The sequence below is a fragment of the Oncorhynchus kisutch genome, linkage group LG1 (assembly GCF_002021735.2).
Source record: "Oncorhynchus kisutch isolate 150728-3 linkage group LG1, Okis_V2, whole genome shotgun sequence".
In the NCBI taxonomy this organism is placed as follows: domain Eukaryota; kingdom Metazoa; phylum Chordata; class Actinopteri; order Salmoniformes; family Salmonidae; genus Oncorhynchus; species Oncorhynchus kisutch.
The window spans coordinates 42,670,641-42,688,729 of record NC_034174.2 but is presented as its reverse complement, the minus strand read 5'-3'; the positions used below and the strand labels follow the sequence as shown (position 1 = coordinate 42,688,729).

At 41.6% G+C, this 18,089-nt stretch overlaps 1 protein-coding gene across 4 annotated transcripts in view; it reads left to right on the top strand.

Moving 5' to 3' along the window:
* LOC109893375 (protein polybromo-1-like) overlaps positions 1-18,089 on the top strand; it is a 35,402-nt gene continuing 17,313 nt past the window's right edge. For 3 of the 4 annotated variants that reach the window (XM_020486602.2, XM_020486587.2, XM_020486596.2), the window contains exons 1-15: positions 1-292; positions 1,009-1,161; positions 3,940-4,037; positions 4,170-4,317; positions 7,640-7,789; positions 8,074-8,259; positions 8,590-8,688; positions 8,886-9,063; positions 9,224-9,440; positions 9,716-9,857; positions 12,004-12,101; positions 12,606-12,744; positions 13,066-13,203; positions 13,720-13,831; positions 15,506-15,713. In XM_020486602.2, the coding sequence (XP_020342191.1) occupies positions 1,027-1,161; positions 3,940-4,037; positions 4,170-4,317; positions 7,640-7,789; positions 8,074-8,259; positions 8,590-8,688; positions 8,886-9,063; positions 9,224-9,440; positions 9,716-9,857; positions 12,004-12,101; positions 12,606-12,744; positions 13,066-13,203; positions 13,720-13,831; positions 15,506-15,713 (2,048 nt within the window). In that variant the 5' untranslated portion in view covers positions 1-292; positions 1,009-1,026. The remainder of the gene's footprint in view (positions 293-1,008; positions 1,162-3,939; positions 4,038-4,169; positions 4,318-7,639; positions 7,790-8,073; positions 8,260-8,589; positions 8,689-8,885; positions 9,064-9,223; positions 9,441-9,715; positions 9,858-12,003; positions 12,102-12,605; positions 12,745-13,065; positions 13,204-13,719; positions 13,832-15,505; positions 15,714-18,089) is intronic. The other variant, XM_020486610.2, reaches the window with a different exon arrangement.

Genomic DNA, 18,089 nt, shown 5'->3' with positions numbered 1-18,089 from the left:
TATAAAGCAGCTGATTCATATTGATGTTCCTCTTTATCAAAAGCTACCACGACGCTTTTCCATTTCAAACCAGCGCGCTCTTTCAACCACCACCCCCACAGTCTCGGCTTCATGCGTTTGATACCCTTTCAAGTCCCTGCCGCCTCCACTGTTTTCAAATGGATCGCAGCTTTATAGGGTCACATCCGGTCACAATATACTGCTACGGGGGAGGAGCTTGACTAGCTAACGTTTCGAATGAATTGACTTTTTAACGAAACAATTTTGCTCAGGGAAACATACTACAATTCAGGTAAACCGGGATTGCATTTTGCTTTCAATTTGTTTATCAAAGTAGCATTACAACTAGCTTGTTAGCAAGCTAGCTCTAGTTTTTACGGTTTAGCGAACGTTTACATTTTAGGCGCTCGCCTTTGCAAGTTTACTTAGTCATCTAGCTAGCTAACAACGTTACTGCTAACTGTATTTATCAGCAGCTTGTTAACTAGATAGCGAGATAAACTAGCTAATATTCTACGTCGAAGATCCCATTTTCCCATGTTTGATAACTAGCTGCTACCTAGCTAACGTTACCGGTAGACAGATAAAGTTAACACAGACGTGTTTAAATGCTTTTCAGAGTTAATCTCTCAATGTTTGTGTGGCTACCGTGTTATGTTGCTACGGTGGGGTTGTTTTGCTGCCATGCTGTGTTTTCGTCTTAGGTCTCTCTTTATGTAGCTAGTGTTGTGGTGTCTGTCTTGTCGTGATGTGTGTTTTGTCCTACTAGTGTACAGTACATTTTATTTTTAATCCCAGCCCTGCTCCCAGCGGGACTCTGTCTCTTTGTAGGCCGTCATTGTAAATCATAATATTTTCTTAATTGACTTGCCTAGTTAAATAAACAAATTATAATAAAATACTTAATTCTGTAACGTTACAGGTCTAGTCAGTGTTTTATAATATTATAAAAAATTGGATGGCTACTTAGCCAGCAAGCTAACGGTATTTGTGTGTGTTGTTGTGAAGGTACCATCAGTTATACCAATGAGTTCGAAAAGGAGAAGGGCCACCTCTCCATCCAGTAGTGTGAGCGGAGGGGACTTTGACGATGCCTCCTCCTCCACTCCTGGAAGCGGGCGAAAGAGGAGAAGACCCTCTAATGTCCCTACGGTAGATCCTGTGAGTTGAATTTCTTACTCTTCTAGCTCTGATGCAGTGACGATTTTAGCATGTAGATCTTGGTGGGGCAAACTCCCCACATTATTTTTATGCATGCCAGCAAAGCCACTAAACAATGCATTAATTGCACTATAACGGTGACAAACGGTGTCCACAAACTTTTAGGGCCTAAATAAAGCTGTCCCAACAGCAGATCTTTCTTTTCAGCACCATGGAGTGAATCCTTACCAACGCTACACCTAGCTATCAGCGGAGCCTTGTCTGGCAGCAAAATAGTTCATTCGGCCTCATTTACTGCCCTTAAAAAAACATAGCTGATATTGCTGACTTGCTTAAACAAATGTGGTTTCTACTGACAATTGAGATGTCCCCTTATGCCATAGTTTGCACGACGAGCGGAAAAGAGGCAATGCGTAATTTCGTTCTTACAGTATTCTCCCTGTACACGAAGTCAGAACTGTAGGATACATAAAGGGAGCATATAAGCAGACAATGAAAGCTCTTACAATATTCAGTGATTACATTTCTCTAAAACAGGCAATAGGCTACATGTGCACCACCAAGTCACAACAGTAGGCTAAGTTAAGAGAGGGAAAGGAACCAAATTAATTAGGGTGAGGCACATGAGCTACTGTCAGCTTACTACACAACACACACATAGTATTACTTTCTTAGCTACAGTATACATATCTCCCTGGCATATTACATCATTATGCAGCAGCATACAATACATTTATGGAATAACCTTGTTGTTCTGTGCTCAATTGAAGAGAAGGGGGTGCGGCGGCCCTTCTTGTGGGCAAATTTTGTCATCAAAGTGGGACATTCTCTGGATTTATGGTGCTTTCAAGACAACTGGGGACTCTGGGGGGGGGGCAAGGTTGAAACGTCAGTGATCTTCAGGTCGGAGCTCTACAAAGAGGCCCAAGTTCTCAACTAGGATTGTTCAAAACGTATTCTCCCAGTTGAAGCTATTTTTTTCCCCCCAGAGTTCCCAGTTGTCTTGAACTCACTGAAGTCTGAGATTTTCCAGTTGTTTTGAACATGGCAGATGTCATGCTGGATTGACACCACGCCCAATCTATTCAACCTTTTCTGGCCCATGGTGTTATATGTGAATGTTTGTCCGTTTAAGCTTGGAAAAGAGACCCGTAAACCCAGACTTGGACTACACACCCACTCCACTGAATAGCAGACTAGTGATTGCTTTGCACCGCTTGCAGTTAGCCACTGATTCCTTCCAAACCACTCATTGCTGAATTTGGGATTTCCAACTTGTTGTGTAATGTTCATGTCCGATGTCAGATGAGCACCGATATGTTTTATCTATCATTTCTCTTCATATGACAAGGATTGAAAAGGATTTGCCAGTAGATTGTCGACTTGATTCACGATGACTGCTTGTCCAGCTTGCTAGCTAAGATTTTGAAAGTATGATGTTGACATGATCAGTCCAATCAAAGCTACGGTAGATATTTATCTGTGACCAGTGACCTTGAGTCTTCTTGGATGCGCACTGCTAATGTCAATCTATGGCAGCACCGAGGGGCTTAAATCTTGCGGTGACGTAGTGTCCCAATGAGTGACAGAACACTGAGCCAATTACGACGCAACTAGAGAACATTACCAACCCCTGCGCTCTGTATTTTCTGCTGGCTGCCCCACCACTACAGAAAGCAGTGAGCAAGGCTGAAATGTGTGTATTTTGGAGATGCCTTACTCATGAAAGCAAAAAAGAGACCATGTTTGTATTTGTATTTATGAACTAAATCATTCAAAGAAAAGCTCATTTTTGGTCCATTTAAAATAACATCAAAATGATCTGAAATACAGTGTAGACATTGTTAATGTTGTAAATGACTATTGTAGCTGGAAACGGCAGATTTTTATGGAATATCTATATAGGAGTGCAGAGGCCCATTTTATGAGCAAACATCACTCCTGTGTTCCAATGGCACATTGTGCTAGCTAATCCAAGTTTATCATTTTAAAAGGCTAATTGATCATTAGAAAACCCTTTGCAATTATGTTTCCACAGATGAAAACTGTTGTGCTGATTAAAGAAGCAATACAACTGTCTAGATTAGTTGAGTATCTGGAGCATCAGCATTTGTGGGTTTGATTACAGGCTCAAAATGGCCAGAAACAAAGAACTTTCTTCTGAAACTCGTCAGTCTATTCTTGTTCTGAGAAATTAAGACAAAACCCAATTGAATTTGACAGACATCAGTAAACGTCTGCAAAAAAACTGAATCAAATTGTTACTAGCAGCACAGATAACATGTAAACAGTCTAACCAGCTCTGCTAGGGCGAGTAAAATAGTGACGCGTGAGGTGTTCTCTCATTTGTGTTTGGAAGAAGCTAGCCAGATAGTTAGTTAGCTTGGGCTCTTGACTACTGTTGTGAGGTCAGAATGCTCGGATCAACCCTGCTCCTCGGCCAGAGCATCCGGTGTGCGCTCTGAACGCTCCATGAGCGAAATGCACTGAATTTACGAATGGACAATCGAACAAAGCTCTTAATTTACGAACGCAGAGTGCAGTCTGACACTCCAGAGTGAATTTACAAATCCACCCTGACTATCCCTTTGATAAAGCTTGTGGTTATCTTTATCAACATCCTTGTTTTACTCTTGGTCAGGTTTGTCATGTTTTATTTGTGTGATCCAGTGAATCCAAGTTTCCCAAACACGGAATTGTCTACTGTAACCTGCTTTGACCCACATTTATTATTATTATTATTATTATGATCATCATATCATGTTTTCTGTTGAACAGATTGCTGTGTGCCACGAGGTGTACAACACTGTCAGGGACCACAAGGACGACCAGGGAAGACTGCTTTGTGAGCTGTTCATCAGGGTACCAAAGAGACGGTAAGGGTCATAACAAAAAATGTAGTCCCTCCCTTTCGCAACCCATTTTCTGATATTTGGTGCCAAATGACCATAGACGAAATGTAGAGGAAAAGCCCCCAGGTGTCTTATCTCTGCCTCTTCCTCCCTCAGGAAACAGCCAGACTACTATGAGGTGGTGTCCCAGCCCATAGACATGACCAAGATCCAGCAGAAGCTCAAGTCAGAGGACTACCAAGATGTGGAGCAGCTCACTGCTGATTTCCAGCTCATGTTCAACAACGCCAAGACCTACTATAAGGTGACACACACACTATGTGGATTGAAGTCTAAGCTGAAAATCGATTGAAAACTTGATTGTGCTGTACTTTGTGGTATTACACTTTGTGATAACAAACATTGTTAGTCTTTGACTAGTAGGAAACACATCCTTTAGACACAGCAGGTTATTCATGCTTTTATATCAGGGTTTCCGTTAAGATAATGTGGTACTGGACAACGTGACTCGGAAGATTCACATTTACTGGCCATTTTGAGAAATATACCGGACCCATATGCATTGGGTTCGTAACCCATTAGGGCGTCTACCTCCGGTGCTCGGAATGACAGAAATAACATTTACATTATGGTAATTCGTCTTAACAGAACATTCAACTTCTGTAATGAAGCAGACAATAAAACGTCACTTTCAAACGTTTGCCTAAATGCAATTCTAAACAGTGCACCTGATGCCAGCAGTATATGACCGAGATGAAAATCTCCTTAGAAAGAGGGTGACTCTAAAGATGCAACAACTAGGACGGGTTGCTAATATGACTAGGATTGTGCCTTTGGCTTCTGGACAACAAAAGAAAGTTGATATGAAAACCAATAGAACAGGGGAGAAATGGCATATGAGGACGTCTTTCATAGGCAGCGCAGGTGGCAAAAGGCCTAGTTGATTATTGAGTTGCGTCGGTCAGCGGAAAGCATATAAGTTATGTGAGAAGATTTAAAATATTGAGACATGAAGAAGGGGAGGGTAGACTATAGGTGCATCTTGTGCCTCAACTAGCCTACCTGGTTAAATAAAGGTGAAATAAATAAAAAATCTCCAGAATGCACTCAGCTGTCTCCTGACAATTATTTTGCTGTTTCATTGTGTGAATTGTTTATTTTTATCAATTCCCCATTACATGTGTCACGAGTAGTAAAATATACCGTTAATGCCCTTCATTTGGTTACATTAATTTCTGTTAATGAATTGTATTACTAATTAGGCCTATAGTAATTTACCATTCTCATTCTTGGGGTGGAAATGTGTTTTGCAGAGTTCACAACCTGCTACACTTGTGAGAAACAAGTTTAGGTTTATTTCATAACTATCATTTATGAGTTTAGCCATTTTTTTTTCATTGTCTTTGGTTTGGAGTGCTCCATGTGAGCAATGAGCGTGGGTCTGGTTTCTCTGTCTTGTTCATGTTGAGGGAGCAAGCACAGAAGTAGCCTACCTGCCCTGCTGCGCACATATGTAGGAAAGTGCCCATTTGGGGATGTTTTCAGCTTGTCTTAACTTACCACATCCACTACTAATAAACCAAGCTTCTCAGTAATTATTTTCTTCATCCCACACAGTAAGTCAAATGTTATTTTTTTATTAACTTTTTTACATCCATTGCGAATGATAGGTCTATTGTGAGGAACTATTAGGCTATTTGAAAAAAATCACCAGGCCACAGTGGAAAAGTCATAAAATATCATTTGCTTTTGCAAAAACAGCTGTCTGAGGGCTGTAATAGGCAGGTAGATACAATGTTGCAAGTTAGCTAGAAACCACTTCAGGCTGGATCCAGTTGATTGATTTGATACAATGTTGCACTTCACTAGCAATAATACCTCCAGTCAAGACAGATAGGAAAGGGAGGCAGACAGGCTGAGTAGAGAGATTAATGTGATTGAAAGGACTGGAATTTCCATTAGTATGTTTTATTTGTCAGCTTTATCTAATTTTACTTTGTGGACAATAAGTTATAGGCCACCAGATGCATTGGCCACCCCTGAGTTCCATGTGCTCATTTAGGCTATTTAGCCATCAATGATCACAGTGTATCAATGTGTCCATATGGCAGATGCTAGTGCTCTCGCATTAGTTGAGTTTGAACTTTTATATTTTTAGCAGTATAAATAAGATTTTTATGATTTAACATGATAATGATTTTGAGAAACAAAACGTTATTATTGAAATGAAGCTGTTCCACGGAAATGCGCGTATGAAACTCATAACTGGCACGCAGATCGGAAGAAGTGGTAGGATCAATTGTATGCTTCCCAAAACTTGAAACAAGTCTATAAAATAATTGCCTACACATTTCTTTGTTTGGATTTTCAAGCAAGGTAGGACATGCCTCATAAAATTAAGTAAAACATTCAGGTTTCAAAATATGTTTTCAAAATACATACTAGAGGTCGACCGATTAATTGGAATGGCCGATTAATTAGGGCCGATTTCAAGTTTTCATACCAATCGGTATATTTGGTCCCCGATTTGCCGTTTTTTAAAAAATATTATTTTTTATTTATTTAAAAAATATATATATATATTTAAATTTTATTATTATTATTATTTTATATTTATTTTTTAAATATAATTTTATTTGATTTATAAAAATAAAAAAAACATCTTTATTTAACCAGGCAAGTCAGTTAAGACCACATTCTTATTTTCAATGACGGCCTAGGAACGGTGGGTTAACTCCCTCGTTCAGGGGCAGAAAGACAGATTTTCACCTTGTCGGCTCGGGGGATCCAATCTTGCAACCTTACAGTTAACTAGTCCAACGCAATAACGACCTGCCTCTCTCTCATTGCACTCCACAAGGAGACTGCCTGTTACGCAAATGCAGTAAGCCAAGGTAAGTTGCTAGCTAGCATTAAACTTAATAAAGGAGCGAGGAGAGGGACGGAAGCTATACTGTTACACTGGCAAAACTAAAGTGCCTATAAGAACATCCAATAGTCAAAAGGTTAATGAAATACAAATGGTATAGAGGGAAATAGTCCTATAATAACTACAACCTAAAACCTCTTACCTGGGAATATTGAAGACTCATGTTAAAAGGAACCACCGGCTTTCATATGTTCTCATGTTCTGAGCAAGGAACTGAAACGTTAGCTTTCTTACATAGCACATATTGCACTTTTACGTTCTTCTCCAACACTTAGTTTTTGCATTATTTAAACCAAATTGAACTTTGAAATGTTTCATTATCTACTTGAGGATAAATTGATTTTATTGATGTATTATATTATGTTAAAATAAGTGTTAATTCAGTATTGTTGTAATTGTCATTATTACAAGTACATTTTAATTTTTTAAATAGGCCGATTAATCGGTATCTGCTTTTTTTGGTCCTCCAATAATCGGTATCGGCGTTGAAAAATCATAATCGGTCGACCTCTAATGTATACTGCCTCCAGCTAAAGTGGTGGGTGACGTGCTGATAGCCTGCCCACCGGTGGGGTTTTTCTCCCGGGTCAATTTGGCCGAAAACAATTTTATTTATCGGCCTTTTGTTTTTTGTTTTCTGGCCAACAGCCAGCAATTACCGGCTAACGGAAACTCTGTTTTATCTCTGACTTGTCAGGCTGATGGTGTGGAGTACCAAGAGGCCTGCAGGCTGTGGGAACTCTATGTCCACACCAGGAATGAGTTTGTTCAGCCAGGGGATGGTGATGAAGATGACGACGATGGTGAAGACATCCTAGATAATCGTGCTCTCTTCACTGAAGATGAGGTAAAGAATTAAGATCATCTGACAAATATATCTATATATCATGAGATCTTTAAGCTCCTTCCTGCTTTGTATGTCTATCTATCATGGACAATCTACATCATGTTAAGTCAACCACATATCTTTTATTCTCACCTCTTCTGTGTCTACAACATCTACCCTCAAGCTAAGTTTACTCATTGTTGACCAGCTCCGTAGACTTGCAACACTTGCAACTCAAGTTCCATAAGTACTGGATGTACGTGGGATCATAGCTTGTGGTTGTTACTGTATGTGCTGATCTACAGACCCCACCGAGCTGCCTGAAGGAGGTTTTGGAGCAGCTGCTAGATGCTGTAGTGTCATACACAGACCCCTCAGGAAGGGTCATCAGTGAGCTCTTCCAGAAGCTGCCTTCCAAAGTGCACTACCCAGACTACTATGCCGTTATCAAGGAGCCCCTTGATCTGAGAGCCATCACTCAGAGAATACAGGTATCCTATTCACCTGATGCATTGCAATTTGTGTATAATTGATTGACATCTAATTGGTTAAGCATATTAATACATAAACACATGAATATAGGCCAACTTGATATAATTTGTTATTTTGTGTAATCATATAAGATATCATATGTGTCCTGTGTAGCTCAGTTCGTAGAGCATGGCGCTTGCAGCACCAGGGTTGTGGGTTCGATTCCCATGGGGAACCGGTATGAAAATGTATACTTTCACTACTGTCGGTCACTCTGGATAAGAGCGCCTGCTAATTAACAAAAATGTAACTCTGTAACCTAACCATGATATTTTGTGAATCTTTGTCAGATTGGATACTACAAAAGTGTCACCGGCATGGCTAAGGATGTTGACCTTCTGGTGAAAAATGCAAAAACATACAATGAACCAGGATCTCAGGTTTTTAAGGTATATTTATCCTCCTATATGGCATAGGATATATTTTATACAGCATTTCCTTATTGGTATCTTATGTTCTTGTGAGTAGTTGTGCGGAAAGTCTAGTTTCAGTAGAGCCATGTTGTGCTCAAGATTTCCCTGCATGTCTACAACTTAGATGTTATAGAAAGCACACTAATCTCAATGCTTCCTTATTTGATGTCAAGGATGCTAACATCATCAAGAAGGTCTTCATCCAGAGAAAGACTGAGATAGACCATGCTGAGCCCACTAAGACCAGTGTCCGCATCAAGAACCGGAGGTCAGCCCAGGGAGACCGTTTCTCTGCCATCACCCTGGCTTTGCAGTACGGCTCAGAGAATGACGAGGACGCCCTGCTCTCTGGTGAGTTTGTCAACACAACAAACGCGCGCACACACTAACCAGATTTGAATTGTTGAGTCTTTGAGGCCAAGCCCTCTTCATAGCTTTATGTTGTTACGGTGTGGTTAAGTATGTGTGATTTTGTAAATGTGTGCACTTCTCTGTGTATCATGTGTTCCAGGCTCTGTGCATTATGACGAGGGCGAGTCTGAGGCGGAGTGCCTGAGCTCCAGTATGGACATGGGTAACCCAGTGTTCCAGCTGTATGAGGCTGTGAGGGGGGGCAGGAACAGCCAGGGACCGCTCCTTTCTGAACCCTTCCTCCAGCTGCCCTCCAGGAAAGAATACCCTGACTACTACCAGCAGATCAAACACCCCATCGCCCTGCAGCAGATCAGGTAGGAATAGGCTACTACAGTACATCGTCCTATAGGCACTGTACATGGAGAGTTGGTGTCCGTGTAGCTAACGTCAGTCAATGATGAAAAAGAGAATGTCCACTCACAGTGTTGCTGCTCCCAATGCAATTTTTTTGTTCGTTTTTCTTCTCTCCTTTTTTTGCGAGCAGCAAAACTCTATGGACCTTGTTTTTGTCCAGCTCCTGGTGCTATTTTGAATGTATGTCAAAACCCATCCATTCAGTGAATGATGAACTTCTTTGTCCCTGTCTCAGGGAGAAGATGAAGAATGGGGAGTATGAGAGTGTGGAGCAGATGGACTCTGACCTTACTCTGATGTTTGAGAACGCCAAGTGTTACAACGTGCCCACCTCAGGCATCTCCAAACGGGCCCTCCGGCTGCAGCAGATCCTGCTGGTCAGTAGAGGGACTTGAATCTTGTTTGCCCTTTGCTGTTGGTTTAGGAGGGGGCTCTCCAGCCCTGTTCCTGGGGACCTACCCTCTTGTAGAGTTTCACTCCAACCCCAGTTGTAACTAACCTGATCTAGTGCCTTGCAAAAGTATTCACCCCCCTTGGCCCCCTATTCACCCACCCTATTTTGTTGCATTACAACCTGTAATGTAAATGGATTTTTATTAGGATTTCATGTAATGGACATACACAAAATAGTCTAAATTGATGAAGTGAAATGGAAAAAAATGTGTTAAAAAATTCTACAAAATATAAAATGGAAAAGTGGTATGTGCGCATATATTCACCCCCTTTGCTATGAAGCCCCTAAATAAGATCTGGTGCAACCAATTACCTTCAGAAGTCACATAATTAGTTAGATTGCACAAGGCCCCAGAGTCTACAACACCACAAAGTGGCACTATGAAGACCAAGGAGCTCTCCAAACAGGTCAGGGTCAAAGTTGTGGAGAAATACAGATCAGGGTTGGGTTATAAAAAAAGGTTATAAAAAAATATCTGAAACTTTGAATACCCCATGGAGCACCATTTTAAATCCATTATTAAAAAAATGTAAAGAATATGACACCTGCCAAGAGAAGGCCGCCCACCAAAACTCACGGATCAGGCAATGAGGACGTTAATCAGAAAGGCAACAAAGAGACCCAAGATTACCTTGAAGGAGCTGCAAAGCTCCACAGCAGCGATTTAATTAACTGTCCATAGGACCACTTTAAGCCGTACACTCCACAGAGCTGGGCTTTACGGAAGAGTGGCAAGAAAAATAATAAGCAAACATGTTTGGTGTTTGCCAAAAGGCATGTGGGAGACTCTCCAAACATATGGAAGAAGGTAATCTGGTCAAATGAAACAAAAATTTTGTTTTTTTCCATCAAGGAAAACGCTATGTCTGGCGCAAACCCAACACCTCTCATCACCCTGAGAACACCATCCCAACAGTGAAGCATGGTGGTGGCAGCATCATGCTGTGGGGGTGTTTTTCATCGGCAGGGACTGAGAAACTGGTCAAAATTGAAGGGATGATGGATGTCTCTAAATACAGGGAAATTCTTGAGGGAAACCCGTTTCAGTCTTCCAGAGATTTGAGACAATGACCCTAAGCATACTGCTAAAGCAACACTCCAGTGGTTTAGGGGGAACATTTAAACGTATTGGAATGGCCTCGTCAAAGCCCAGACTTCAATCCAATTTCAATCTGTGGTATGACTTAAAGATTGCTGTACACCAGTGGAACCCATCCAATTTGAAGGAGCTAGAGCAGTTTTGCCTTGAAGAATGGGCAAAAATCCCAGTGGCTAGATGTGCCAGGCTTATAGAGACATACTCAAATAGACTTGCAGCTGTAATTGCTGCAAAAGGTGGCTCTATAAAGCATTGACTTTGGGGGGGCGAATAGTTATGCACGCGCAAGTTTTCCGTTTTTTGTCTTATTTCTTGTTTGTTTCACAATAAATAAATAAAATTCACGTCTTCAAAGTGGTAGGCATGTTGTGTAAATCAAATGATACAAACCCCCCCAAAATCTATTTTAATTCCAGGTTGCAGGGCAACAAAATTGGACAAATGCCAAGCGGGGTGAATACTTTCGTAAGCCACTGTATAGCTTATCGACCAGATAATTATTCGAATCAGGTGCGCTAGATTGGGGTTGAAGAGAGAACCTACAGGGCGGTAGCTCTCCAGGAACAAGGTTGGAGAGCCCTGGTTTAGGGTAAGAGCTGAATATATTAAACTAGTTCAGAGTTCACTGGTAGGATTTCTTTCTGGTGGTGGGTTGGGACTGGAACTGTAGGAATACAAGACATAAAAATGCTAATTCTGGTAGGGTTTCTATATAACAGTGGTGGCTGCTGAGGGGAGGGTGGCTCATAATAATGGCCAGAACGGAGCAAATGGAATGGCATCAAGCACATGGAAACCATGTTTTTGATACCATTCCACTTATTCCGCTACAGCCATTACCATGGGCCCGTCCTCCCCAATCAAGGTTCCACCAACCTCCTGTGCTGTATACAAAATAATTTAAGACCGAATGGTGAGTAGTACACTATTGTTATTGTTTTGAATGCAGTATGTAATGAATGTTTTGCAGCTTAAGAAGAGGGAGCTTTTGAGGAGAGGTGACGAAGAGGAACAGGAAAGCATTCTGTCCTCTGACACAGGAACTGGCAGTGCCACCAAGAGGAAAAGGTAGGACCACTTCTCTCGTTCTCTACATAGATGCTGATTGTTGCCATCTCACACCAAGTCAACCACCTATCGCTTTCATTCTCGATTTCTGTGTCTATCTACAACAGCTGCCCTCATGCTTATAAGTCACAGGAGGTTGGTGGCACCTTAATTGTGCAGGACGGGCTCATAGTAATGGCTGGAACAGAATGGACAGAATGGTATCGAATGCATCTAACACATGGTTTCCATGTGTTTACCATTCCATTGACGCCAATCCAGCCTATGTTATGAGCTGTCCTTCCCTCCGCAGCCTCCTGTGTTATAAGTTGAACCTTTGTCAAGCTAAGTAGATCTGCAACACTTGCACTCAAGTTGCCTACAGGAGGCCAGGTTTTTTTAATCAAATCTATAAAGCATTAATTCGCTATCCTGACAACTTGTGTTAGCTAATATTGCATTCATACATGTTTTATTTAATTTTAAAAAGTAACTTCACTAACCCAGGCTTCTCTTGCTCTGCAGCCATAAGAAGAACATGAAGAACCGTATGAAGGCACTGTATGCTGCAGTGACTGAAGCCAGAGAGCCAGGGACCAACCGGAGGCTCTGTGATCTGTTCATGGTCAAGCCCTCCAAGAAGGATTACGCAGACTACTACAAGGTAGATATGAGTTCAACACAAGGCTTTCACAATCCACTAGTTGGTGGTTGCTAGGGTCAATTAATCAACGTTTTTCTTTAAACGTACCAATCTTACTTTCCATGACAAAATGTAGTCCGGTGTATTGGACGTATCCTATTGCAGTGGAGAAACTCCACACATATTTTATATCCAAGCAGAATCTTGTTTATTTGAAACGCGTATCTCGGGTTCAGCAATGGAAAATATCTTGGAATTGTTATTTTTATTCCCCAATGTTGGAATCGATACAGATGCCGTGGATCGACTAATCTATGAACCTAACTCCTCCCTACTAATCAGGTGATCCTGGAGCCCATGGACCTTAAGACCATCGAGCACAACGTCCGCTCAAAGCGCTACGCCACCGAAGAAGCCCTGATGGACGACATGAGGCTGATGTTCCGCAATGCACGTCACTACAACGAGGAGGGATCTCAGGTAGGACCACAGCCAATCACTCACAGGGCCATGTCGCTGTGAACAGTGTGAAGCGAACCGGTGCACATGCGCAGATACTGTGTGAGAGTAAAGTGTTGTATCTCGCTCATTCAGTATCCTCAGCTATTCATTGATGATAGGCCCTGCTTTACTGAAGTTGAAAGACATTGTGAGATTATTACATTGCAAGATACAGCTTTTGATTGTCGTTAGGTAGGTCTAGTGCACGGTCTGACTGTCTACTAGGTGGCTGACCTGCCTGTACTGTGCCCCTCTCTCGCCATCACTCGCTAGCTTGCTATGACGACAGTGAGACCCAAAGAATTGCTGGCATTATGAATTCACGTGGAATTCTTTCTTCTTCTCCTTATAACAGAAAACCGATTTGAAAAAATAAAAATGTCAGTTTAAACATTTAGATCGTTATTTTTATTCCTTAATTAACACAACCCTGGGCTAAATTTACAACAAAAGGGAGGGTTGAGTGACATGTTCTGATGTTGTTTTGCTGTGAAGGTTTATAACGACGCTGGCATCCTGGAGAAGATAGTGAAGGACAAGAAGAAGGAGCTAGGAGCTTCTCCCGAGGAGGACACTGACAACATGGGATCTCCTAAGCTCAAACTAAGTGTGTTTGACTCTTCTCTATGGGCGTTTTAACATTACTTCCGAAAAATTCCAAGAAAACATACACCTTAGCCAAATACACTTAAACTCTGACATTTAATCCTAGTAAAGATTCCCTGTCTTAGGTCAGTTAGGATCACCACTTTATTTTAAGAATGTGAAATGTCAGAATAATAGGGGGGAAGAGTGATTTATTTCAGCATTTCTTTCTTTCATCACATTCCCAGTGGGACAGAAGTTTACATACACTCAATTAGTATTTGGTAGCATTGCCTTTAAATTGTTTAACTTGGGTCAAACGTTTCGGTAGCCTTCCACAAGCTTCCCACAATAAGTTGGGTGAATTTTGGCCCATTCCTTTTGACAGAGCTGGTGTAACCGAGTCGGGGTTTGTAGGCCTCCTTGCTCGCACATGCTTTTTCAGTTCTGCCCACAAATGTTTTTATAGGGTTGAGGTCAGAGCTTTGTGATGGCCACTCCAATACCTCAACTTTGTTGTCCTTAAGCCATTTTGCCACAACTTTGGAAGTATGCTTGGGGTCATTGTCCATTTGGAAGACCCGTTTGCAGCCAAGCTTTAACTTCCAGACTGATATTCTTGCTTCAATATATCTACATAATTTTCTTCCCTCATGAAACCATCTATTTTGTGAAGTGCACCAGTCCCTCCGGTAGCAAAGCACACCCACAACATGATGCTGCCACCCCATGCTTCACGGTTGGGATGGTGTTCTTCAGCTTGCAAGCCTCCCCCTTTTTCCTCCAAACATAACGATGGTCATTATGGCCAACTGTTCTATTTTTGTTTCATCAGACCAGAGGGCATTTCTCCAAAAAGTACGATCTTTTTCCCCATGTGCAGTTGCAAACCGTAGTCTGGCTTTTTTATGGCGGTTTTGGAGCAGTGGCTTCTTCCTTGCTGAGTGGCCTTTCAGGTTATATCGATATAAGATTTTTTACTGTGGATATAGATACTTTTGTACCTATTTCCTCCAGCATCTTCACAAGGTCCTTTGCTGTTGTTCTGGGATGAATTTGCACTTTTAGCACCAAAGTACATTCATCTCTAGGAGACAGAACACGTCTCCTGAGCGGTATGACGGCTGCGTGGTCCCATGGTGTTAATACTTGCGTACTATTGTTTGTACAGGGGAATGTGGTACCTTCAGGCATTTGGAAATTGCTCCCATGGATGAACCAGACTTGTTGAGGTCTACCATTTTCATTCCTGATGTCTTGGCTGATTTCTTTAGATTTTCCCATGACGCCAAGCAAAGAGGCACTGAGTATGAATGTAGGCCTTGAAATACATCTACAGGTACACCTCCAATTGACTCAAATTATGTCAATTAGCTTATCAGAAGCTTCTAAAGCCATGACATCATTTTCTGGAATCTTCCAAGCTGTTTAAAGGCCCAGTCAACTGAGTGTATGTCAACTTCTGACCCACTGGAATTGTGATACAGTGAATTATAAGTGAAATAATTTGCCTGTAAGCAATTGTTGGAAAAATGACTTGTGTCATGCACAAAGTAGATGTCCTAACCAACTTGCCAAAACTATAGTTTGTTAACAAGAAATTTGTGGAGTTTACATACCTAAGTGTATGTAAACTTCCCTCTTCAACTGTATATCTTGCTGTTTTGATAAAATTGTCACGGAATTCTCTCTGTAGGGAAGAGTGGTGTGTCTCCTAAGAAGTCCAATAAGTGCCTGACCCCCCTGCAGCAGCGCCTCAACGAGCTGTATGACGCTGTGAGGAACTACACAGACGCCAGGGGGCGACGTATCTCCACCATCTTCTTGCGCCTGCCCTCCCGTGCCGAGCTGCCTGACTACTACGCCACCATCAAGAGGCCCATCGACATGGAGCGCCTGCGCAGGTAAGCTAGAGGCTAACCTGTGTGTGTGTGTGTGTGTGTGTGGTAGTGAAGCGCTGGTTGACACACAACCCGCAGTTCCTGCGGTTATATCTGGGGGTTTAGGGTCATGTAATATTGTGTGGATAAAGGCTGGGTTGAATAAAGAGAAAACAATGCCTAACATTCATGGATGTTTTATCATTCTTGTGCAATTTATATTTCTAGGCTACATTGAGGTTTTTCTTTCATTATTTTAGGCTAACTGTACACGTGCCAAATAGTCAACAAATTATTTTGGGAACGGGCAAAAAAAAAAGCAAGCGTTAATCCACGGCGGCAAAAAGGACAATGTCCGAGTTTTATTCAATATGAGAAAAGCTGTGGAATGGAGAGTTGAAAATAGAGTGAAGGGAGGGCCAGAAATGTAATGTTTTGGAAAGATGTGGTAAAAGGATTATAGCAGTACAGTCTGTGTAATCGTGAGGGCTATATAAATACAACAGTCACAAGACTGGGACTTCAAATGAGCCTATGACACGTTAAGGGAACTGTAGCCTACTGTTCGGATGGGTTAAATGGAAAATGAAATCTGGACACTGACTCTGTCTATAACCTCTCACATAGCCTTAATATTATCTCCTGAAGAATTAAGCATTTCTTACAGTAAAATTAGGCTATACACCAAATGTAGGCTACATTTTGACTTGGGAACATGAGTTGAGAGAATCTTTCTTTCAGGATCTTGAGAGAATGCGAATGCACAGTTGGCACCACTACAGACCGTATCTATCTTTATCAGCGTTTTCACAGCTTACTATTTCTTTACAACCGGTCAAAATGATGTCATTTGGAAGTTTGAATCCCAGGAAAATATCTAATTTTTTTTTAAATTATTGCATTTTCTCCTCAGCCCCTAAACATCTTTAGCTCCGCGAAAGAAGCAGAGATGACAGAGAACTTTACCAATGTCAACTAGATTGAAGCATTCATTCTGTTGAAATATATATATATATATATATTTATTTTAAATTAAACTGTATTTAACCAGGTAGGCTAGTTGAGAACAAGTTCTCATTTACAACCTGGCCAAAATAAAGCAAAGCAGTGCGACACAAACAACAACAGTTACACATGGAATAAACAAACATGCAGTCAACAATACAATAGAAAAAGTCTATATACAGTATGCAAATGAGGTAGGAAAAGGGAGGTAAGGCAATACATGGGCATAGTGGCGAAATAATTACAATATAGCAAATAAACACTGGAGTGATTGATGTGCAGAAGATGAGTGTGCAAGTAGAGTATTATAGTGTAACATACAATGAGAGGAGAGAAGCTGAATGTATCTAATATAGACAAGTTGACTAAGAAATAGCCTACCAAAATGTCAGAAATGATAAGCGTGGTGGGTTATTAGCAATTGCAGGTGGGTGCGGGTGAACAAACAGCTGGCCCTTCCACCACTAGTGTGTGGCTTGCTAAAGGTTAGGTTGCTGGTTGGTTAGAGAGGTGGGCCAGGAACTAAGGTTGCCCTGTTTGAATCCTCGCCAGAGGTAGCCTGACTGCCATTAGGTACCGAGATGAGATCCTCAGACCCCTTGTGAGACCATATGCTGGTGCGGTTGGCCCTGGGTTCCTCCTAATGCAAGACAATGCTAGACCTCATGTGGCTGGAGTATGATTTGCCCTCCAAAAATGAATAATTAAATAAATACTACATAGGTTGTTGTAGCTCTATTTGAATGAAGTGAGATAAATGACGAGTCCATAAAGCAAACCATATTAAGTAAAGATGTACAAAAAATATATACACTGCTCAAAAAAAATAAAGGGAACACTTAAACAATCACTCTTCTGTGAAATCAAACTGTCCACTTAGGAAGCAACACTGATTGACAATAAATTTCACATGCTGTTGTGCAAATGGAATAGACAACAGGTGGAAATTATAGGAAATTAGCAAGACACCCCCAATAAAGGAGTGGTTCTGCAGGTGGTGACCACAGACCACTTCTCAGTTCCTATGCTTCCTGGCTGATGTTTTGGTCACTTTTGAATGCTGGCGGTGCTTTCACTCTAGTGGTAGCATGAGACGGAGTCTACAACCCACACAAGTGGCTCAGGTAGTGCAGCTCATCCAGGATGGCACATCAACGCGTGCTGTGGCAAGAAGGTTTGCTTTGTCTGTCAGCGTAGTGTCCAGAGCATGGAGGCGCTAACAGGAGACAGGCCAGTACATCAGGAGACGTGGAGGAGGCCGTAGGAGGGCAACAACCCAGCAGCAGGACCGCTACCTCCGCCTTTGTGCAAGGAGGAGCACTGCTAGAGCCCTGCAAAATGACCTCCAGCAGGCTACAAATGTGCATGTGTCTGCTCAAACGGTCAGAAACAGAC